We start from the raw sequence: 24,444 nt of genomic DNA on the forward strand, positions 1-24,444 counted from the left end.
CTCGGAAAGGGATCGGCACCGTATCGCCTCGAGCCGTTCAATATTGTTTGTCTGAAACTCCCTACTGCAACGCACACTAAGCGGAACCGTAACGTAATCGCCTCGCCTCGAAAGGGGACAGCGGTCGCCTAGCCGTAGCCGAGTTGACGTACAGGCGCTACTGATACGCTTTGTTAATACGTGCATATGTTAGGTTGACGCCTGGTTGATGCCTGGTTGACGGCGAGGCGAAGGCGATACGGTGACGATCCCTTTCCGAGTTAATATGTGTGCTGTGACCATAATTGTTAAAATCCAATTATAATGAATTGTACTACAAAGTAATTGAAAATACCCTGACATCCACAATCAGCTGAAGGTAACAAGCAAAGATCAGTATTTTTACTATTTTTAAATTAAAGTTACTATAATATATTAAATTTACATAATTATAATTTTCTCGACTATTAAAGAAACCGTTCTTTGCTTGAGTCCTGAACCTAAACTCAAATGTTAATCTTGCAGTAAAAAAACATGAAGTCTTGTAAGCACCTCAGACAAGTGACACAAAATATTTCAAAATTATATAAAATGCAGCGGTTTAGTATAGATATCAGCCACATCGACGAATATAGATGTTTTATATAAAATGTTTTCGATGTCTTTTTTTTATTTTTTCACTTGTCTATGGCAACTGGTTTGGATTGAGATCCGCGTATGACGTGCGTGTGACGGAATCATAAAGTTAATGTACCTAGCGGAATAGAGAAACAAAGGCCTGAGCAAGAGAGATGTCACTATCAGTAACACTGCGTGGTAAAAAGATACGTGTTATACATGACAGTCGCACTCTTTTTTTGACGTCCAGTCGGCACGTGCCGCACGTTGACAATTTAATCTCATAGAAATCATGTTCTATCATGCTTGTGTAAGTGTATACGTACACATCATATTTTTACACACAGATGAAACATATTTCGGTTTCGTTTGACAGCTCGAGATTGTTGCTCTATTCCGCTAGGTATATTAACTTTATGGTCGGAATAGTCTATTACATAATTATCGCTTGTATAGGCCGCACGTAACTTAAGATTGCTCAGAGAAATGAATAGAGAAGTCAATGCGTACAAACTTTTATGATTCTCCGTAAATTGCAATTTACCAATAGCGACCCGTCTGATCATTAGGGGGTTTGGGGATTTGGGGGCCAAAATCTTTTCTTTATCGCTTCGTTATAGAATCGCCGATCAAAATGTATCGAATTGAGATGAGACGAGACGAACTTCAGCGTCATATTAACAAACGCTTATGTCAATTCCATACATTTTGATCGGCGATTCTATAACGAAGCGATAGCGAAAAAGCCTTAGCTAAATGGCCAGAGGCCGTAGCCAAGTCCCTTTCGTTAAAAGCGATGACGAAATTATTTATCAAAATGTATGGGATTTGACATTAGTCTTTGCAAGAGAAATGTCATTTAGCGATGACTTAAGTCAAACCGCATAGATTTTGATAACGAATTTCGTCATCGTTTTTAACGAAAGATACTTTGTCTAAGGGACCTGATCTACCAATAGGCGTGTCCTTGTGCGCGCATGCGTCACTTCTCGTCTCACCAAAGAGATCTAAAAATCGAACATTGCACCTTCGCCTTCCATTTTTGCTAAGCGGTCTAAAAGTTGTGCGCGACCTCTACCTATCTATATACGATCAAACGAGCGAGAAGCCCATGTTCTGTTGTATGGCTTGTAGTAAATGGTACTTGAGCCTCTCCTTCGTGCGGTATCTCGGTAAGTCCAGTAGATTGAAACACGTGTGAGCCACCGGGAAGAAACGCTCGTCGGCTACTGGTTGAATCCGTATCTGGAATTAAAAAAAAACCTGTCTGTATAGACTATGGCACAGAAATAAATCAAGATAGAACGGCTAAGCGGGTGGAGTACGCGTGTTTAAATCTTGCACAAGTGAGCAAGATTTGTTGAACGTTCATTTAGTCAGCGCGCACGTCGCACGTCTCGACTTGATTACACCGGAGCGGTTGTGCAAAAATGCTTCATTGTGCGGTGTCTAATTGTAAAAACAGAAGTACGAAAGTGAATCGGTCAAAAAGAGGTATTTCTTTCCACGTAAGTTATTTGTTCTAACTAAATGCAAAGCAAAAATTGACACGATTGATTCCTTAGCAACGCACGCGCGTCACCGTTCTATCTTGATTTATTTCTGTGGACTATGGATATTTTCGTTACTGTATTTAATTTGGTATAGCACATACCATTTCAGTATCAGCTACTTCTTGAATATCTAATAACGAGGATAGTGCATTTTTTTTTAATTTTTTTTTTAAAAGATATATATTTTTTTTCGTTTCGAACTTCAAATAAAACCTAATTAGTTAATGGAGCGTACAACAACAAGACGTACTGTATGTTTTTTAATCCTCGTCAAAACAGAGGGGCGTAACGTGTTTTTCTGTCGGTTTGTCTGTCTGTCTGACTGTCTGTATGTCTGTCTGCCAGTCTGTTTGTCTGTTTGTCTGTCTGTCAGGGTATGTATCTATCCGTTGAATCGTTGTATCCAAACGGTTGGAGCGATTTTGTTCTAGTTTTCTGTCAATGAAATCACGTACCTTAATATCACCCATGCCGCGTATGGGCACTCTGTCGCTACCGGTGAGGAACAACAGGAACTTCTTCTTATCCTCTAGAGGCAGCTCGTGGAACACCTCCCAGAACCATCTGAAATGATGATTTTTAGTTTTGTATCCATACTTACTAATATTATAAATGCGAAAGTGTGTCTGTTGTTGTTGTAACTGTTACCTCTTCACGTGAAAACCGCTGAACAGATTTTGCTGAAATTTGATATGGAGATACTTTGAAACCCGGGAAAGGACATAGGATACTTTTTATCCCGAAAAATTTACGGTTTCCGCGCGATAAATGAATTTTGGCGCAACAGAGTTGCTGCGTCACCTAGTATTTTATACATATTGTGTGCGTAAAGGTGCGTGCTCTTTGTATGCGTATACGTGCACGTACCTTAGGTCTGCGTACACAGTATAAAACTAAACATCTGAATGTTTTTGATGAAATTTTGTATACAGATACTTTGAGACCCAGTAAAGAACATAGGATAGTTTGTCATCCTGGAAAAACTAACTTCAGTGCTACGAAGTTGCGGACAAGATTTAGTATGTATTTTAATATAATGGCACTGTATAATATGCTACTGAAGGAATTGATTCATAGGCATTTGACGGACCTACGTCATTTAGTCAGATTATGTCAATTCAATGTGAGAACCAGTCCACACGGCGCGTTGCGTCAGCGTTGCGTCGACGCAGCGCTGCCGCTTGACGCATAGCCGGCCTCACGGGCGCTGCGTCATCGCAGCGTTATTACGAAGCAGTCTTAACGTCAACACCCGCTTCGTCTCGGGGACTACTGTCCGTCATGTGTGCGTTGCGCCTTGTGAACAGTTATTTGTATGTAAAACAACGCAACGGCAGCGCTGCGTCGACGCAACGCGCTGTGTGGACTGGCTCTTAGTATTATACTTATATATTATAATGATACTGTGTAATGTACCTGACAGTCTGATCATTCCGCTCGTATCCGTCCTTGTACTCGGCGTTGGCCTCGAACACGTCCCAGTCGTACCGCTCGTTCCCGATCACGACCGCCTGCAGCTCGTGCGACCGGAACAGCTTGATTATGCGACCACCGCACACCTGGGACACAATATAAGTTTAATCTATTCTTTGTTAACATAATTCCAGTATTAAACAGGAAAATAAATAAGCTCGCCATGTCGTGGTAAATATACCAATCATAAACCGGCTCTTGATGGCATTGCTACAACAAGTATGAAGCATGCTTAGAGCAGGTGTAATAATTCCTGTTTGACTGTGATTCGAACATTAACCTCGCGGTTATTTGTCATTGTCCTTAACTTTACTTAGGCATCCATTACACGCTCATGCAAGCGATAGTCAATTCCGTCAATCATGAATTATGTTTGACTGATGGACTGACGAATGTTAGACGGTCACTCAATTCTCTTCAGTTTTATGTCAGTCAAAGCCAAATTCTCAAAAAGGTATACGTTTCTAATTTTTTTCCTATTTTGTCAGACAACACTCACTCATAATGAGTGACTGGTGGTTGCATGAAGCAAAAATCAAGATATCCAGATTTTCATCAATCAACTTCATGCAACCGTCTGTCACGCTCTTAAAAGGTAGGTTATCCACCAGTTACAGCCATGACTGTGGTAAAACTGACAGCAAAACCTACCGTGTGATACATTACAGTATTGCGAATTGTAGCGAGTACATACGTTTACAAGTTGTACTCCATATATACTGCAACCTCGAAGTTATACAAATTACTTATGTGTAAATCATAAAACATTTTATATAACATTCCATTATTTTTTTACCTTTTGGAAACCCTGATTGAACGCCTTAAACTGATTCTCGACGGACTTATTGAGCAGGAAGTTGACGTACAGGTCAACATACTCGGCCTTGTTCTCGAGCGAGACGGGTATATTCTCGCCGTCCTCTTTCAGCGGGTGAACCTGTATCTCGCCGAACACCTCAGTGTTGACCGCGAAACATAGACCAAACACCTGGGAAGAAAAAAATTGAGGTGCTAAGGTTTCGGTTAATCACATTAGGACTTTGGTTCATAACTCCATTGGACGCTGATATAAAATCATCTAATCTTAATATATATATTTCTTGTGTGCGTGTGTATGTGACTGAACTCCTCCTAAACGACTGGACCAATTTTGATGAAATTTTTTGTGTGTGTTCGTGGAGATTCGAGAATGGTTTAGATTTACAGTTTGGTCTACTGGAAAATGTTTTTTCAATTAATTTCTTATTTATAAGGAGTTGTTGATTTTGGAATGTTTTACATTAGATCCGGCGGACGGCGCTATCATCGCATTCAATATTATTCTATTTCAATTTTAGTTTGTCCTGACAGATGGTGGCACTACGATTAATTTGAAAAAAATTTTGTTATTCAATTCATGTGCTGATTAAAATATTAAATAAATAACACATAGGCTACAATTTTAACCGACTTTCAAAATGGGGGAGGTGTTATGTTCGTTTTCTTATATTCAACGATTACTCCGCCGTTTGTTAACCGATTTTCAAAATTTTTCTTTTGGTATATAGGGTATCATCCCAATTTGGTATTATATTCAGAAAAGTGGTGATCTGATGAAGGATCCATAAGTAATTGAGGGAACTCCTCAAAACTTATAGGGAAACATATGGTGACTTCGGTTTCGTGAGAAGTATTCTAAGCATATGCTACCAACAAGTAAGATTTTGCACCGAGATATACCGTGGTTCGGAAGGTGCTGAGAGAATTCCTGATTCTTTATAGATACAAGTTTGGGAGTTTCGGCGTTGTTTTAAGAACAGAAAGCATATGCTACTATGCAAATTACATTCTTCATCATCATCATCATCATCATCACTACCATATTATACCATTTCATAGTCTTTTAGATCGAGACTCGAGTTTGTCAAGCGATAATTAAAAAAAATCTATATCTACCTAATATTATAAACCTGAAGAGTATGTTTGCTTGAACGCGTCAATCTCAGAAACTACAGGTCCGATTTAAAAACTTATCTCAGTGTTAGATAGATCATTTATCGAGTAAGACTCATCATTTATCGAGAAGGTTATATTATATTATTACTCTAAGACTAATACGACAGAAGAAACTCAGGAAAATGTGGGAAAAACGGGGGAAATATTTTTTATGGGAAAATGTACCTACGGATTCTGTAAAATTTCTAATTTACGCGGGCGAAGCCGCGCGGGACATCTAGTTTAGTTATGATATTTTAACTAAAGACATAAATATAATTAATATATAATTACGAAAGGAAATAATAATTGACAGGCTTGTTTTAACTGTAAATAGGTACAGTAAATCGTCTGAAGATAATATGTTAGAGTATAGACTACATTGTAACCAATACTATAACGCTATTAGAGTAGACAAGGGATTGAGGAAAAGTATATTAAAAAGTACTGTAATCAATACAATACTTTTTAATATACTTTTACTCAATTCCTTATCTACGCTAATAACCAAGGCCTGAGAGGGGGACGCCAAAACTGGGATCATTTAGATTTTAGATAGTTATACATGTTAGACGAGGCTTATCAAAGGAACAAGTGAGCCCATCTAAATGATACCAGTTTTGGCGTCCCCCTCTTAGATGGTACAAAGAAATTATGACTTACATCTTCAACATCATTCTCAGAATACTCCAACAAACTACGAAGACTGTTCGCCAGCGTGGGGTAGAGGTCAGACAGGTCGTCCAACATCACCGCCTCACCCAGTATCTTCTTGTATAACACAAGCGGGAAGGGCACATAGATAATTATCGAGTTGTATATCGCCAGACCGAATATTGCACCTGAAAATAATTATTATCGTTAGCTACATTCAAGATTACAATATAAGAATGTTGTATGTATAGCAGCATACAATTTAAAATTTGAAAGCGTTTATTTATGAAGTCCTTTTTCAATGGGACCCTAATGAAAAGGGCCATTAATTACATGAATGTAGAAAAAAAGGCGGACGGAGTCTTGTTATATACAAAACTGTGTCTTCACTTTTCTTCAGAGTCGCAAGAATGTGTGCGTCATGCGTGCTGACCGTGTACATACAGCCAGCTGGACGACACAATTTTGTGGACTCCGTCCGCCTTTTTTTAAACGTCCATGATTAATTATGAATAATTTTAAACAAAAAAACAATTATATAGCAAATGTCTTTTCATATAACAGCGGAGCTGGTATTCACTGTGTGTGTGACGGGTATCATCTGTAATTTCTTGCTATCAAAACAAGTGAAAACGACATGAATAAGTTGTTGCAATGTGAAACGAAACTATCATCGTCTATTGGGCAAAAATATATTTCACGGACCGCTCTTCCAGAATAAAGTAAAAAGTGTATGCTAAGAATCATGGATCTTAAATTATAATGGATAAAATTAAGTCTTACCAATCAAGTAATACATGACGTCATCCTCAAACGGATTATTCGAGAACCAAATCATGTTGGTCTCCTCCGACTGTTTGAACATGCCGTAAACGGGATCGAATATCTCCTTTAGTAATAAGAAGAAGAATTCCTTCCGCACCCCGCCCGCGTCTTCGGCTTCTTCGCCAAGGAACTCTACCTGAAAATTATATAATGTGTTGTAACTTGTAGTGAAGGTATCTAGAAACGGAACATAATGGCCATGCTGACAGATTTTAGTGACAAAATGGCGAATTTCCTTTGTCTATCTTTCACTTTGTCTATTCTTTCGTGGAAAGAAACAATTTCTATGGTGACTATGCTGGGCCTGCTGGTGATGATTTAAAGCAGTCTTTTTCTTGTTTTTGGCGCGACCTCTGGTATGAAAAATTATTTCGCGACCCCTCATCCTTTGCTTTTTATCATGTATGTTTATGAAACATACATACAATATGTTAAAAAACAATATTAAAATACACTTTAGTTAAAATTTTCCTAGGTAACATATGAATTCTTTTAATCTTTATTTTTTTATTAAAATAGTTTTTTCAACTTCTAGTGATTCCCACAGAAGCTTCGCGACCCCCTCAGGGGGTTAGGCTGAATAATACTGATTTAAAGGAATGAAAGGTAATAAAGCCAACACGTCTTATAGTGCGCGCGGAACTAGTTGGCCGCGCCTTAGGTAGGGACAGGGGTGAGGAGGCGGGTTGCTTGCTGCTCGCCACGCACATGAGATTAGACAGTAACCACCAATCTCGAGATATCGTGAACAATGATTATTCAAGTATTAAAAATAATAAATTAAAGACAATTGATCAGTTTTATATTCTAAACTATTGACATCGGCTTTCCGTTTTTTAAAAAACGTATGCACTTTGATTATTATTTCCTTAGATTATCTTTTTATCGGCGGACTCATCTTGCTATTGCAATCTCTTGTAAGTTTTGTCTAAACTAGCCAGAACTGTCAAAATCAAGCGCACCCGCCTCTCACATACCTAAGGCTAGTTCCGCGCGCACTATAGGCTTTTACTACTCTGGAAATTATTTACCCGTTAGTTGACCGTGTAATAAAGCGCTAACTACACTACACCGACTTACCCGTAAAGGCTTCTTCAGCTGCGACGAATCGTGCGCACTAATCTGGGTCATCGTGTCCCTCAATATGTGGTCTCTCGCCACTCTTAGATGCAGGAACTGTTCGCTGGCGCCCGTATGCTCGTAAGTCGGATCGAACATTATACGTGTAAGTAGGGCTGAAGCTGCCCTAGACACGGCCATTTGCATTTGTATCTGTTGGTCTATTTTCAGCAGGAGCGACTTGCACTGCACGTCGAATAGGAACGCGTAGTTGCAGAGGTGGACTGATGATGACTGGAAAATTAAAAAAAAATTGCTAATGGCATCAGAGAAAATGTATAGTTTTTAGAATTTTTGTCTGTTTGTATGTATGTCCGGGCTAAACTCAAAAAGTACTGCATGGATTTACTTCAAATTTTCAGATTTCAGATCACAACTCTAGTTTGTGCTTTTTATGATGATATGCGTGACACATTATAATTGACAATAGTAGATAAGTTACCTAACAAAAATTAATCGATAATTTAAAAATATCGAATCACTTCGTAAAGGAATTGCAATCGAAATTATCGATTTCGTACTGACATTTCAGTGGTGCCGGCCGGCGGTTTAAGATGGCCGCCCTTTTTTATCGATTTAATTTCGATTCAACAGAGTCAATCTCTATTGACGTAAGTTCCGTTTCATGCATCTGACATTTTTCAAATATTTTCGTTACAATAATTTTATACTTTATATTAATAAGTTAGCATTTAGCAACTTTTCATTTTTATTAATTTACAATTATAATTGTAAATTCCTATAGGAAACATTTGTTTTTGTAAATGGAATATAATTTATTACACTTTTGATTTTTTTTTTGTTTCTTGTAAAAAAAACCGCAGCAATATGAAAACTGTCACCCATATCATCTTAAAACGCACAAACTAAAGCATTGAATTTACATGATCCGACCAAATGACGTAGGTAATATTATCTACATTTACTTACAAAAATTACCTAGTATTTTTTTAATATAAACTTTGCTATCACTTTAAAAGTTTTTTCAAGTTTAGCTTTCCGGAATTAACTGAGAAATAAAACTGCTTACATTGTTATCGGAGAGCCAGTTGATATAATCAGAAGCAATATCCACACGGTTGCTCAGATCTTCTATGTAGAAACACTCCGCTGGTATTTTAGGTTTTTTCGGATTGGAAAAGTTTATTCTGTTCAGTTGTGTCAGTGAATTTAATATTTGCAATATACTTCTACTAAATTGTAATTTCTGAAATGGAGAAAAATTACAGTTTGAAAATACAATAATTTTTAGATTTTTTAGTGTCTCCTTTACTTGATATAAAATTGTTAGGTGTTGTAAAAAAGTGTCCCAAGTGTTATATATTTATATATTTAGTTATAGTATTTTTATCCAATATTATTAAAGCTTTAATTCAGTCTGGAACTTATCAAACAAATTTGAATAAGTACAATATGTTATAAGTACTAATATATTATTCTTTTTATATAAAACTAGCTGTTCCGGTGAACTTCGTGTCACTTTAAAACCTTCCCTGGACTTCTACGAATATTTTAAGACTAAAATTTGCCCAATCCGTTCAGCCGTTTTCGAGTTTTAGCGCGACTAACACATTTGAAAATCAATTTTTATATACTTACAAGATTAGGGGGCAAACGAGCAAACGGGCCACTTGAAGGAATGCAACTACCATCGCCCATGGACATTTACAACATTGTCGTCCTTATAGGAGAGAATACGCACTTTTTGAAAGTTTGCCGCGCAATGAAATGCTAATCAACTTCAACATTCACCTTATGAGTTTGTACACTAGGCTGCATCAGTTCATACACTATCACACTCTTGAATATATCCACCAGCATCTCAAAGTACTCGGTGCTTTGAGCCTCCCACCACGTCTGCACTATACGGGAACCCTGCGTTGATAGTCTGTTGAATGCCTCGGCGAACGGACCCTGTGAGCAAAGGTAATAAGAAATGAAATAAAATTAAGTAAAGTATTAAAACTTTCGGTTGCGATTCTTTAATAAATAAAAAATGTATATTTTTTATATCTGCAAGCTACGCTGTCGTAATAACTGCACAAGACAACTTTACATACTTACCTGTGCAAACGAGGTAGCATAATATTTAAACGCGAGTAAGAAAGTTCAAATGTAAAATGTTTACTGTATTTTTTTATTGAGCAGTTAATAACTACGTGATATTAAAATTAGTGGCATTATAGCCGTGCGTGCATTGACTACATTTAGAACAAAATAAATTTAAACGAAGTAAATGCATATAAATTAAATAAAATCAGTATTATCTTGACATTGCAACAAGGTCTTTATTTAGAATGTAAAAATAGCCTACCTGTAATTCTGGATGCCGCCTTGGATTTCTCATCTCGTGATAGAGCGGCAGTATCAGAAACATTCTTAGCGCTTCTACATCGGGCATCGACGCCTTCGCCTTCTTGATTATGTTCTCTGTTAAATTGCTAAATATCTGGAAAGATCATGACAGAAGTTACAAATAAACAAGTTGAAAATGATTACGATAAAGAATAAGTGTATTTCAGTTTAGCCGTTTTTATACATCAGCTGTCATTTATTTGAGAAAAATCCGAGAGACTTTAGCAAAATGCGAAAACCGCTAATCAAATTTCGATGAAATTTGATATACTTAAGGACTCTTTTTTTTACCACGAAAAAAAGCACAGTAATAACTATTGTGCGATAAATTAATGACGACGTATCGTTGTTGCGATAAACATTTAGCAATAAAATCTGCATTAAAACACATGACATTACTCGCTTTCCTCGTTGTCTCATCTCACTCTAACATCGTTCTATTGCACTCCCACTAGTTGGGAATACTTACCAGTTCCCGTATGGACGTGTTTTCGAATCGACTGATCAATGTGAAAGCCTCCTCTGCCCGCTTCAAGTCCACACCGGGCACCTTGGTATTACAGCCGAAATGAGCATTGTGAGCCAGTAGGAACGAACCGTTTATACACGATATTGAGCTGAACACTACTTCTAGGTACGCCAGTAAATCCTGCAAAAAATTAAAGGATTAGACTAAGAATGATCTATCACTACTTATCTCTTTCATTTTTTTTAAATGTTGCGATGTTTTGCCAATCCGAAACTTGTACTCGATTATTTACTTGACATGCGCGCACTTTAAAACTCTGGAACGAACTGTCGCCAGCAGACCTGCAAACCTTCAAGAAAAGAGCGTATTCCCTTTTAAAAGGCCAGCAACACGCCTAGCTCTTCTGATGTTGCGAGTGTCCATGGGCGACGGTAGTTGCTTCCCATCAGGTGACCCGTTTCCCCTTATTTTATAAAAAAAAAACATGCGTTGCCAGCTATAGTTTCTGCGTGTTATCTTACACAAATTATTGCCTTGTATCATACAAAATCGGAAGCTAATGCTGTATTATTAACTTTAACATGTTCTGCCACCTATGCAGCTATGGCTCCTGCATGTTCTCTGTACAGTGAGTACACAGATATGTGATAAGAGTGCAATAATTGCAATACATTCGTGTACGTGTGAAAAAACAAGTTGTTAGTTTTATGAAATTTGGTTTGATAAAACCAAGTCTAATTGGTCAAAACTCTAAAAGTAAGTTGTTAGAAGTACCTATATGAGAATACTATTTTTTAATTACCAAACAAAACGTAAACAAGTGCAAGTGTGGATCTGAATTATCAGTTTTTCATTTACTCATTGAATGTGTAGAATTTATTTTACAAAAGAAATTTATGCCTGTTTTCACCAACCGCCTCCTAAAGCTAAGTGGTCCCCTAGCGGTCAGTAAGGGTATATATCCTTCAAGATTTCAAGAATTTTTGTGTGTCACGTTCGTCCTTAGGGCGTAAGAACTTTTGCAAAACATTACTTTTTTTTAATGCATTTGTTTTAAGAGATATTTGACCCGCAAAGATCGCTAGGGAACACTCAGCGTTAGGAGACCGTTTGTGAAAATAGGCATAAGTAATCTACATGATAATTTAAAAGAGTGTTTGAATGGAAAATGCTGTAATTATTGTACTTTAAAATATTTGAAGTCGATTATTATGTAAATGTATTTGAGCTAAAATTATCTTTATTTAAGGTGGTCGTTTAATGACCTTGATGTTGAAAACGACCTTAAATAAAAAAAAAAACTATTTTGCTGTTTTATGGGGAACATACTAGATCGAACAAGAAACGAGGCATCAACGAAACTCACCTGATTAACACTGTCATTGTCTTTGAACATCTGACACGCAGCCAGCTTCGCTAGGTTCAACGTCAGAATTTGCTTCTTAGTGTCAGGTACACGGAAATCTGACCAATCCGGCTTTTTGGAGTTTACCAGTAGAAAACTGTGATCGCCACCAGCGAAGACTCTTATTGGTCCATTCAGTATTTCCGCTGAGAACTGAAAGAGAAGATCTATTAGTAACATAAAAGAGTATACATAGACGAACAATAATATACAATTACAGTGATCAATATATTGACAGATTTTCATATTTGTTCCAATATACAAGGTGTAACAAAACTAAGTGATAATACTTTAGGAAGTGTATGTGTCCCTTGTAGAGAGTTCACTGTGAATGTAGCAGCGCTGAAAGACCAAATTTTTTTTCACTTTTGTATGGGCAAGCGCGCCAGTGTCACGAGTTTCCCCATACAAAAGTGAAAACAAAATTTGGGTCTTTCAGCGCATGCTCCTTTCACAGTGAACTCTCTACAAGGAACACATACATACCCTAAAGTATTATCACTTAGTTTTGTTACAGCCTGTATAAGATGAATACTAATTATATTGTTTAAAAACAAAAAGACTTTTTATGTAAAACTTTCGAGAAGCATGCAAATCTAACATCTACAACTGTGACGTCACTACTGTGTTAAATGATTTTGTCAAGTTTAGTGTCGACGAAAGAATCGCTGCTGACTCTAGTGAGTGGTGTTGCTTAATTAATAACCAGATATTAGTAAATGTAAATAAGTAAATGAAATATTAACATATTGAATAGACACACAAATTAATTTGCCACTAAAGTTTGGAGAATATTAAAGATACTTCTTTCTTTTTTACTTACTTTCTTAGTAAAATTTTTGTGATACTGCACATGGTAAAAATAAGGCGCAAAAGAGAAAGAATTTACAACTTTGAGGGCCTGTTTCACCACTTTCTATTAAGTTCCGAATAAGCTATTCACAACTTTTTGACAGATTCTCCATACTTGATCCGTCAAGTAAATTGGTGGATAGCCTATTCGTCACTTATCAGGAAGTGGTGAAACAGGGGTGAAATAAATGAATACATTACTATAGTATTTTAGCATAAAATAACATTGTATGTTTTATAAACTATTTCCAAGTATGAACAAATTCTACAAGTCAGTAGCGAGTTCTCTCGTTATTGAACGATACCAACATCTATTTGACTACATTTCGACAATAGAATAGAATATATTAAAATAGAATAAGGGACATAATACTTATGAGACTCAACATTTAATTTGGAGGCCGCGTAGGTCTGCCTGCCATTCGAGGTTTCTCTCTCCAACTTGGCTTTCTTCCTTGGCTATTAACAATATATCTTTTAATCATGGACTTGTTTCAAATGTATGGTAAATATATAGAATCAGATTTATGAATTATAATCTGGTTATTAACTAAGAATTACAGGGAGGTAAAAATATTGCTTCTATTTAAATATATTATGCATGGACAAGTCATAATTAAATGGTGTAATAATTATGCCATTATATTCCTGCCATTAAATAAATGATAAGGCTTGAAAATGCCGATTTTTTAATCGTCAGATAACTTTTACTTAAAGAATATATGACACTTTGACATTTTTTTCATATACAATCTGTCAAAACGCCAAGTTTATTCCATTAATATACCTAGCGGAATAGAGCAACAATCTCTAGCTGTCAAACGAAACCGAAATTGGTTTTCATCTGTGTGAAAAATATGTATACGTATACACTTGCACAAGCATGATTGAACATGAATTCTAAGAGATTCAATTGCCAACGTGCGCCACGTGCCACGTCTCTTTTTACCACGCAGTGTTACTGATAGTGACATCTCGCTTGCTCAGGCCTTTGTTTCTCTATTCCGCTAGGTATATTAACTTTATGGTTTATTCCAAAGATAAAATTTATCTTTCGATTGAAAAATCAGCCCTTACTTTGATACATTAGCAAGCTCTAGCATTACTGAATTATGGTGCTGGATCATCACAGTATTATTGTTAACATTCTTAGCATCCATGTAGGTCAGGCCTATCCCACTCGCGCGTATAGGCATAGAACTGTAAGTACCCCTTTAAAGGGGCACTTCAATAGGGACTCACAGGTGAGCGGTGACGCACGTGCACGAGTTTTTAGTTCTTCGTTAATCGTTGCATACCTACCTGCGTACCTACTTATTCATTCGCTGTCACAGAAACTCAAAAAATAATAATTATACAACCGAACGTACTATAACTATAACCTCCTCGATGTTGATTAATAAAATATAGTATATATAGTTGATTAATAAAATATACTTAGTATATAATTTACTGAAATTTGTTCGAGAGAACTAAATTATAAGTATTTATGTGTTTTTAGTTGTTGGCTCCTGGACTATTTGTTCGCGGCATTGCTATTAACTATATTAATTCATGATGAGTACTATTCAAACCCTCCAAAAAACCTTATTTGCTTACAAAAATAACTAAGTTATACAAACCTATATCACCTACTTAAAGTAAGTAGGTAATATCAGACCAGTTTCAATAATTAAGATACTTAAGTACGCGTAACTAGTTACACGCGAATTTATGATAATTAAATCTATATAGTACTAAGACATATTATCTTACATTATTTCGAGTTAAATAAAATGTGGTTAATTAAATATAAAGATTAAAATATTATTTTTAAATAGAGACAACCCTGATTTCGTCAGAAAAAGTACGAGTTATGCGATAGAAAGGGAGCGGACATGTAGGTAAATATAATTGGAGGCACCTAGCACTGCGCGGTCGGAATTCGAACTTTATAGTATCGTAGCATGAGTCGTTATTTCTTTAAACGGGTTGCGCTAGTGGGAATTCTGTTGGTACTACTAATATATATTCTGTGCTAATGTAAAAAAGCACCGCAGAATAGACAGCCTGCTACTTTGATACAGTGATGATCCAGGGATGAAACACAATATAATATTTAGACGAGAGATATTTACCCTATTATACTCAGGGTCAGAGAGATATTTACCCTATTATACTCAGGGTCATCGGATTGCATGAAAACGCTATATTATAAGCACTATTAAAACACTAGAAACTGTAAGCAGTGCGGTATTAAAAATGAAGTGTTATATTTATACATGAATTAGTACTGTCAGCCATCCGAATTTATAGGCGGATGGTGGATAGACAGATCATCCTTTTGCACTGCCCTAAATTTAGGCTGAGGGTCTACGAATAATAAAAACTAAGGAATCGTAACTCCCATACTATTACCGTTTTAAATTTGGTTCCTTTTGATTTGTTATGTAACGACAGCCTAGTACCGCTCAAGGTCACCTAAATATTGCAAATGTATTGAAATGTGCACCTAAGGTACACTTTTTTGACAAATATTGTGGAGCATGTTTTTTGACGGAGTTACTTTTCCTTAGTTTTTATTATTCATAGCTGAGGGTTCATAAATACAATGTGGTGGTACTATGGGCTATATATATACGGGCTACGGACTATAATATTATACTTGATGATGTCACTGTCATCCTGTCATCACTCATTGTCACTCATCACTAACTGGCTCAGTAGACACCGGTACGGGCGTGGGTACGAGAGCAGTAGTGAGGTGCGGGCACCCGAGTTGACCACGCGTGCCTTACTCGTACGCGTCCACCTCATACTTAGGTATCACTATCATCCCGTCATCACTCATTGTCACTCGTCACTCACCGGATCAGTCACGGAGCTCATACAAAGAGGAGCTGGCCTAAGCAACTGTGCACTGTGATTTTCAACTAGGTCCTGACGTCATCATTGTGGGCGGGGCTTAAGTCAGTACACTTTCAGCGTTTGTCACGTAAAGAGACTCCCAATAAATTGGTGTTTTCTGCGTATTTAACAAGGAAAGGATGAAGTATTGTGTTTTACAATGTCGAAAACACTCAGACAGGTACGGGCGTGGGTAAGAGCGCAGTAGCGAGGTGCGAGCACCCGAGTTGATCGCGCGCGCCTTATTAGTACGCGGACACCTCATACGAAGTACGTCTATCATCCCATCATCACTCATTGTCACTCATTACTCATTCTGATGTGTGAAAAGCTCACTCACCAGCTCAGTAGACACCGGTACGGGCGTGGGCACGGGCGCAGCGGACCCCCGGGTTGACCGCGCGCGCCGTACCCGCACACAAGCACGCTAGCGCTTACCTCATACTTCAGTATCACTATCATCCGGTCGTCACTCAAAAGCACATTTAAAGTTATTGTCACTCATCACTTATTATCACTTATCACTCATAGACACTAATCACTCACCGGCTCAGTAGACACCGGTACAGGCGTGGGCACGAGAGCAGTAGCGAGGTGCGGGCACCCGAGTTGACCACGCGCGCCGTACCCGCACGCGAGCACGCGCGCGCCCACGCGGACGAGCGCGTGTCGCCGCCCGCACGCCACTTGCGTCACTGTGCTGCCCATCAGCTCTAGCACCTGCAGTCAAACATGTCATCTTTAAACTTTATTTCAAGGGCATGTTTTGGAGATTATATAAACGGAAAAGTTGTCAAGTAACTTTCGAGAAATGGCGTTGTCATGTTGCCTGAATACATAAAAGTAGTGTATCTATATTTATAACAATATCTTTGGAGACATTGGTACAAATACAACATTTATACGTGGGAGAGCCATTCTTCGGCACGAATGGGCCGGCTCGACCGGAGAAATACCACGTTCTCACAGAAAACCGGCGTGAAACAGCGCTTGCGCTGTGTTTCGCTGAGTGAATGAGTTTACCGGAGGCCCAATCCCCTACCCTCCCCTATTCCCTTCCCTTCCCTAAACTCCCCTATTACCCTACTCCCTCTTAAAAGGCCGGCAACGCACCTGCAGCTCTTCTGATGCTGCGAGTGTCCATGGGCGACGGAAGTTGATTTCCATCAGGTGATCCGTTTGCTCGTTTGCCCCCTTATTTCATTAAAAAAAAGTGTAACCTCCGAGTTATTTTATTGTTTCGTTTTGTTCTGTCTTGCTCCAACCAACTAAGTACAACTCAGATTGCTTTCATTTACCTACTATCACTCTCACGAACAAGACGCATGTAAGGATATTCGAAACGAATAGGTAAATTCTTCTGATGTTGCGAGTGTCCATAGGCGACGGTAGATACTTTCCATCAGGTGACCTGTATTTTCGTTCGCCCCTAAATTTATTAAAAAAAAACTAAAACTCACCTTTCTAGGAACAAGTTCATCCCTCGTCGTGCCGTGTCCCGTCTGTCCGTACTCGCCGGCGCCGCACGTGAACACTCCGCCGTCCAACGTCAGAAATGCCGTGAAGTCTTCGCCACATGTTATGTGACATACCTGCAATTTGTTGCCAGATAATATGAAAATATTATTAGATATTGATAATATAAAAATATTACAAAGTATACACAAATATATGGACAAAATTAGTCTGAAATAAAGTTTTATTTAATTATTTAAATCGTATCCATAAAGTTAATATACGTGGTGGAATAGAGAAACAAATGCCAGAGCAAGAGATGCTATAGAGCTATATGGTAAAAAGAGACATGTGATTCATGACAGCGGCACTCTTATTCTGACGTCCAGTCGGCACGTGCCGCAAGTTGACAATTTAATCTCATAGAAATCATGTTCAATCATGCTTGTGTAGGTGTATACGTTACACACAGATGAAACCAATTTCGGTTTCGTTTGACAGCTCGAGATTGTTGCTCTATTCCGCTAGGTATATTAACTTTATGATCGTATCCTTGAAATACAGGACATGAACTCTGAAACTCCCCAATACGAAGAGACTAAAAAGTATTATGTGTTTCATCGCGTCATATTACAATTTTACCGATTTAACGCAATAACTCCACGCCACGCAATGCACTTATTTGCGTGACTGACCTCAAGGTCACCTTATGTTATTACAAGAAATTTGGTCCATGGACAGTACATGCTTAACAGTCATTTAAGTAACAAGATATACTTATATTATAACTAGCTGATGACGTCCGCAACTCAGTTGTGCCAAAACTATTTTATCGCGCGGAAATCGCACTTTTTTCCGGGAAAAAAACTATTATATGTCCTTTCCTAGAACTAAAAGTATCTCCATACCAAATGTCAACAAAATTGGTTCATTTGTTTGGGCGTGACGAGGTAACAGACAGACACACTATCGCATTTACAATATTAGTATGGATAAATAGTAGAAATTATGCTAATAATTGAAGGCACAACAAAATATATTTTGACACCTTAGCTTACCTTAACATTTCTCAAAGGTTTCAGGTGTGTTGGATAACATCTATTTTCTCTGTCCTGTAATCCCAACTGGCCATTGAAATTTTTACCCCAACCAAATACTGCACCAGATCTGTAATAAAAGGTAAGAAATTACTAATAGATATATTTAAGCATATAACTATTTGGATAAGGTTTGCTGTTTTTGCTTTTTATGTGAATGTTTTTAAATGCCAGTTAAAACTTAAAGTTAGTGGAGCTTAAAGAGTAGCTTCGTAAACTTGGAGAACACTTTAATCATTAGAAGAATTTGTTTCATTCCAAATTAGGTTTAAAAAGAAGTTAAATTTCAAACCTTATACTCAAGTTAAAGATCATCTAATACATCTTATGGTCAATCTTCAATATCAGGTTTAAGCCTGATGATTTTTTGTGAAGATTAAAAAAAACAAGTTTTATCAAAACAATAACATCAATACATACTTTGATAACACAAATGTGTGGTTGCTGCCACAAGCTATCTGAGCTATTGGGACTCCAACCAGGGACGTTATCTGTTGTGGTGTGGTTTCCTTGTTGGACATGGTTCCCAGACCACACTGACCAAAACTGTTTGCACCCCATGCGTATAGGTCGCCATCTAAGGTAAATATCATGATTAACTTTATTATCTTTAATTTAAATAAAAAAGTGTATTTTCATTCATACAGTCATTAAAGAAGTAGGAAAGGCACTACATGTATTTTGATAACAATAGCGTTATTTGGCGTGTACATTATAGGGTATAATAGTTCCGATATTTTCTAAACATTATCAAATCATTATGATGCCTACAAACATAAAATCTTAAATTTGTAAAGAAATTTCTTATATTTCTATGATTTACATCTCAAATATTACTTACTGTTTGTTAAAGCAACTGAATGGTATGATCCACATGCAACTTGTATAACATTTTTGGCAGCGAGAAACTTTATTATTTTGGGTTTGTCCTGTATTTGAGCACCGAGATTGCTGCCAAGTTGGCCCATGCTGTCTGACCCCCAACTGAATGGCTGCCCCCATTCGTCCACTGCCATTGAATGCTGTATGCCACAAGCAATTGCTGATAGCGTACATCCTTTAAATGTTTCCACGGGGGCTGCAAAGTGAAAAGGCATCATCATGTTACACAGATATTACAAAGGCAAAAGTTTATGTTTGTTATTTCTTTATGTTGAAGTTTGTTATTTGTTTAATACAGAATACTTAGCTGATTTTGACAAAATTATGTAAAAGTCTGAATAAAACCGGTTACTTTTATTTATATATGGGTGGTTCTCTAAAACTTCTGACATAATTTTTGAAAATTTTTTTAGATAAAAATCAATAAAGATTTTATGCTATTCTGTGGGTATGTATAACATTTACTTTGCTGCATCTAAAAGGGCCAGTCACTTTACCTTAACATTTTAGGAGAAAATAATGTTTTTTTTAAATTAATAATAATAACTCCCACACCAGTTTCAGGGACGGTGGTCAGTTTAATTGAAACCAGGCCAGTTACGCCGGAGTAATTTTATAGTGCCCAAGTGTGTGCGCAGTACACAAGAACAATCTCTATTCCTTTACTCTCATGGACCGACCTTTACATGCCCATCCGATGCATGGATCATCTTAAAATTTATCATCTTCGGCGGTAAAATATATATTATAATATGTACCAAAATAAGTGACCAACTTAAATAGACTTTATAATTACCTTTTAATATTACCAAATATTGGGAGAAATAAATTTAAATATTATGTGAAAATAGTTGCTAACACCATGTTAACCAAATTTTGGAGAACCAGCCATATATACCGTAATATATTGTTTAGTAAAAGATCAAGACATAATTAACACTGCAGTACACGCGTGCACTACCATGGTCGTGGTCGGTCATGGTCACTTTATCAGCGACTAGATGTCCCGCGCGGCTTCGCCCGCGTAAATTAGGAATTTTACAGAAACCGTACATTTTCCCATAAAAAATATTTCCCCCGTTTTTCCCACATTTTCCTGAGTTTCTTCGGTCGTATTAGTCTTAGCGTGATAATATAATATAGCCTATAGTCTTACTCGATAAATGATCTATCTAACACTGAGATAAGTTTTTAAATCGGACCTGTAGTTCCTGAGATTGACGCGTTCAAGCAAACATACTCTTCAGGTTTATAATATTAGGTAGGTATAGATTTTTTTTAATTATCGCTTGACAAACTCGAATCTCGATCTAAAAGACTATGAAATGGTATATATGGTAGTGATGATGATGATGATGATGATGATGAATGTAATTTGCATAGTAGCATATGCTTTCTGTTCTTAAAACAACGCCGAAACTCCCAAACTTGTATCTATAAAGAATCAGGAGTTCTCTCAGCACCTTCCGAACCACGGTATACCAGGTATATCTCGGTGCAAAATCTTACTTGTTGCTAGCATATGCTTAGAATACTTCTTACGAAACCGAAGTCACCACATGTTTCCCTATAAGTTTTGAGGAGTTCCCTCGATTACTTATGGATCCTTCTTCAGATCACCACTTTTGTGAGTATAATACCAAATTGGGATGATACCCTATAAACCAAAAGAATTTTTTTTAAAATCGGTTAACAAACAATCGTTGAATATAAGAAAACGAACATAACACCTCCCCCACTTTGAAAGTCAGTTAAAATTGTAGCCTATGTGTTATTCTGATGTATAATCTATATTATTGTAAAGTTTCATTAAAATCCGTTCAGTAGTTTTTGCGTGAAAGAGTAACAAACATCCATACATCCACACATCCATACATCCAAACAAACTTTCGCCTTTATAATATTAGTAGGATAGTAGGATATTTTTTCAGTAAAGCTCGCTAGAAACTTGCCATTCCAGGTAATCCTCGTTTGATAAATTTTACAAAACTCCAGTACCTCCTGTAACCTTACAGTCAATGGAAATTATAGATATTTTGCATCAAAAACGCTGGACTACCATAGTCGCAAGTATTGGTGTACTAAATTCAACCATGTATGTTTTTTTAATTATTGATTTATAACGTTTTTATTGTTTATGATTGCATATGTTATGCATTTACAGTAAAATACATTTATGATAATTTGATTACAAACACTAAAACGTAACTTTTTAATAAGATATAGTGACCTGTACAGATTGACGTCGTAACCATACTATGACTAACCAGAAACATAGGAAATCTCACTCTCAAATTGCAAAAATATAATCAAAAAATTATTAAGAAATTACATATTTAACTAGTGTTAAGTATTTAATTAATCAATAAATAAACTATTTTTTCATTATATATTCACAATGAAAACTTAGTGGCATCAGTACCGGTTGTCTAATTTCCTCGTCAGGCTTTTGATGTGAATTTTGAAATGGAAAATTTCTAAGTTGGCTGCTGTAACAAAATAAGCAATCAAGAGTAATACAAGTGACAAAAATTGACCAATGACAAGTTTACAAAACTGCAAAACCCACACACTTGTATGAAAATGAGCTAATCCAGTGCGTTCTGAAGTTTAGGGTTGTTTATTCAGATTAGAAAAAAATAATCAAAATACAAAAATAATTGAGTTTTTAAACAAGAAATAATTTATAAGTATTTTATGTAGTAAAGTTCAGGATTTTTTTAGAATTCAACACGATTTAGCCCCACTGATATGACATGTGGGGCAATGTCAATGCTGCATGTTAGCCCAAATTTGATCGCCAAGAAAATGGTGATAGATTTGTCATTTCTGGTTTTATTCTAACCTGTAAATAGGATCGAATCTTGAATAACATAAAACAAACAAAAGTCTAACTTATTTTAGTTTCATGTAAATATGTTTGACTGTACAATATGTTTGATTTCACCAGTACGATTTAATTATTATTATGAAACTAATTTAGATTTTTAGATGGCCTATCATGGTAGGCCACCCGAGTACTTGTGTAAAATAAGGGGCGCGTGTACTGCAGTGTTAATTACACATATTATACACACAACATTACTGTGTTGCATGAGATGTGATGGAAAACAATGTTTTGACCAAAACAAAATTATTATCTTGTTTATCAGGATGAATAGATATTAAACAAAAATAGAACCTCAAATTACAATGATACTTTAATTTCAAATTATATTCAAATTAACCTAGTTTAACCTACTTCCGTGTCAGTATTACACTTTACTACATACAATACAAACAATATGATGCAACATTAAAATTCAATAAGATAGTTATTAAGTACTTAAGTATTTTAGTATGAAGTCAAAACTTTCTAGAAGCTTTAAGATAGTCTTCTTTAACAATAATAAATTCTGATGTCTGTTACTCTTTGTTTACAGTTATACAAAGAGAGAATGAAATTCAAAATACATAATAAAGATTTTTTTCTTGTAGGTAATTGAAATTATTTTAAATATAGAACACTACTATCATTACCTGGGCATTTCCCATCAACAGCTTCAGTCTGTCTTCCCAGTTGGCCCACATCATTACTGCCACAGGAATACAAGTGGCCCACATCAGTTAAATATAGAGTGTGAAACTCCCCAGCAGCCACTGACTGCACATGCTGACTCTCCTTCCAATTTGACAGTGTGGGCTTAATGACCTGTACCATAAATAATTGCGTTGTTTAATGTTAAAAGATAAATTTACCTCACATGTGGACTTTTCGGAACAACTATGTTTTTCCAAAAAATCCAATCAACTGAATGTTTATTTTATACCTGTGCTAAAACGTTTAAAAAGTATCTTTCATACTTACCAAATCTAAGGTTTCAGGACTTTCTATACATAATTCATGATGAGTTGCATTACCCCAACAAAACATTTTTCCCTTCATATAATTTCAATGAAATATTAATTAACCTGTACCAACTTTAAGACTCACTGTTGAGGAAACTTGTGGAATTTTTGCTACAGAAATTCACGAAGATTCATTATTTAATATTACTAAGAATTTTGATATAAATTTTTTCAAAAACCACAATATCCATTTGCTAATTTGCGATAATTCAAGTATCGAGAACAATCCGCTACAGAAGCATAGACTTAATATATTTTTTTTGATAACGTCAGACATCAGCTGTCAAACCAATAGTTCCTTTACTACTCCCAGTATACTGAAAATTTAGAAAGTTCGCTCTGATGTGCTATCAGCCAATCAGATCTCGTCTAAAAGTAAAGAGTAAAGACAGGACACCAGTACAACATGTGTACAGTACTTATTCTTCTTCTTTTGGCGTAAGCCTCCCCATTTAGGAGGAAGGAGGATGTGTACAGTAACAAAACAATGAATAAGGAAACAGATGGAAGCGACATAACTACAAAAAAGTGTGGCCGGTGCCATATTGCTAAGAACTAAACATGGCGGTCTATAGTGATGGGACACTCGGTTGATATTTGTCGAGGATATCGATAAGTATATTTGTCGAGGATATCGATAAGTAATATGTTATAAGTGAGCTATTAAGGTTAAAATCTTTTAAATAAATGATCAGATTCTTCACCTTATATTTTTTAAATTTGATAAAAAAAGTACATCACCAAACGTCAAATCCACTAATTTCTATGTTGATTAAATATCGAAAATCAAGCCATGTTATATTCTATTCTATCACAAATCTTATTCATTGTTTAATTATTAACTAAATTAGCACAATAATAAATAACAAAAATTTTTGTAAAAATATAAACGTACCGATCCAAGGACAAACTTTTTAAATTTCTTCACTTTTTTGACGGACTATAAATTAATTTTATAAA

General features: G+C 36.4%; 1 protein-coding gene across 2 annotated transcripts; it reads right to left on the bottom strand.

Annotated features, from left to right (window-relative positions):
* Positions 1-1,492: 1,492 nt before the first annotated feature.
* LOC121727446 (probable E3 ubiquitin-protein ligase HERC4) lies at positions 1,493-23,697 on the bottom strand. Of its 2 annotated transcripts, XM_042115304.1 has the most exons (20): positions 23,444-23,697; positions 23,116-23,287; positions 19,556-19,792; positions 19,135-19,291; positions 18,676-18,784; positions 17,623-17,754; positions 16,709-16,882; positions 13,664-13,735; positions 12,386-12,577; positions 11,020-11,199; positions 10,510-10,644; positions 9,948-10,109; positions 9,226-9,402; positions 8,157-8,429; positions 7,035-7,212; positions 6,261-6,439; positions 4,420-4,611; positions 3,567-3,709; positions 2,606-2,714; positions 1,493-1,842 (listed from the first exon to the last, which is right to left on the bottom strand). In XM_042115304.1, the coding sequence occupies exons 1-20, from the start codon at positions 23,519-23,521 to the stop codon at positions 1,690-1,692; spliced, it is 3,204 nt and encodes a 1,067-aa protein (XP_041971238.1). In that variant the 5' UTR covers positions 23,522-23,697; the 3' UTR covers positions 1,493-1,689. The 2 variants fall into 2 exon arrangements, with proteins under 2 accessions (XP_041971238.1, XP_041971239.1); XM_042115305.1 differs by lacking the exon at positions 13,664-13,735.
* Positions 23,698-24,444: the final 747 nt, after the last annotated feature.

The sequence above is a fragment of the Aricia agestis genome, chromosome 5 (assembly GCF_905147365.1).
Source record: "Aricia agestis chromosome 5, ilAriAges1.1, whole genome shotgun sequence".
NCBI lineage: Eukaryota > Metazoa > Arthropoda > Insecta > Lepidoptera > Lycaenidae > Aricia > Aricia agestis.

Bases quoted from the DNA above. Each gene is read 5' to 3' on its own strand.
- LOC121727446 (XM_042115304.1), bottom strand. From the start codon at position 23,521: ATGAAGGGAAAAATGTTTTGTTGGGGTAATGCAACTCATCATGAATTA. The intron at 23,288-23,443 runs GTAAGTATGAAA...TTTATGGTACAG, and splicing joins GTCCTGAAACCTTAGATTTG to GTCATTAAGCCCACACTGTC. The intron at 4,612-6,260 runs GTAAGTCATAAT...TTTTCTTCCCAG, and splicing joins CTGAGAATGATGTTGAAGAT to GTGTTTGGTCTATGTTTCGC.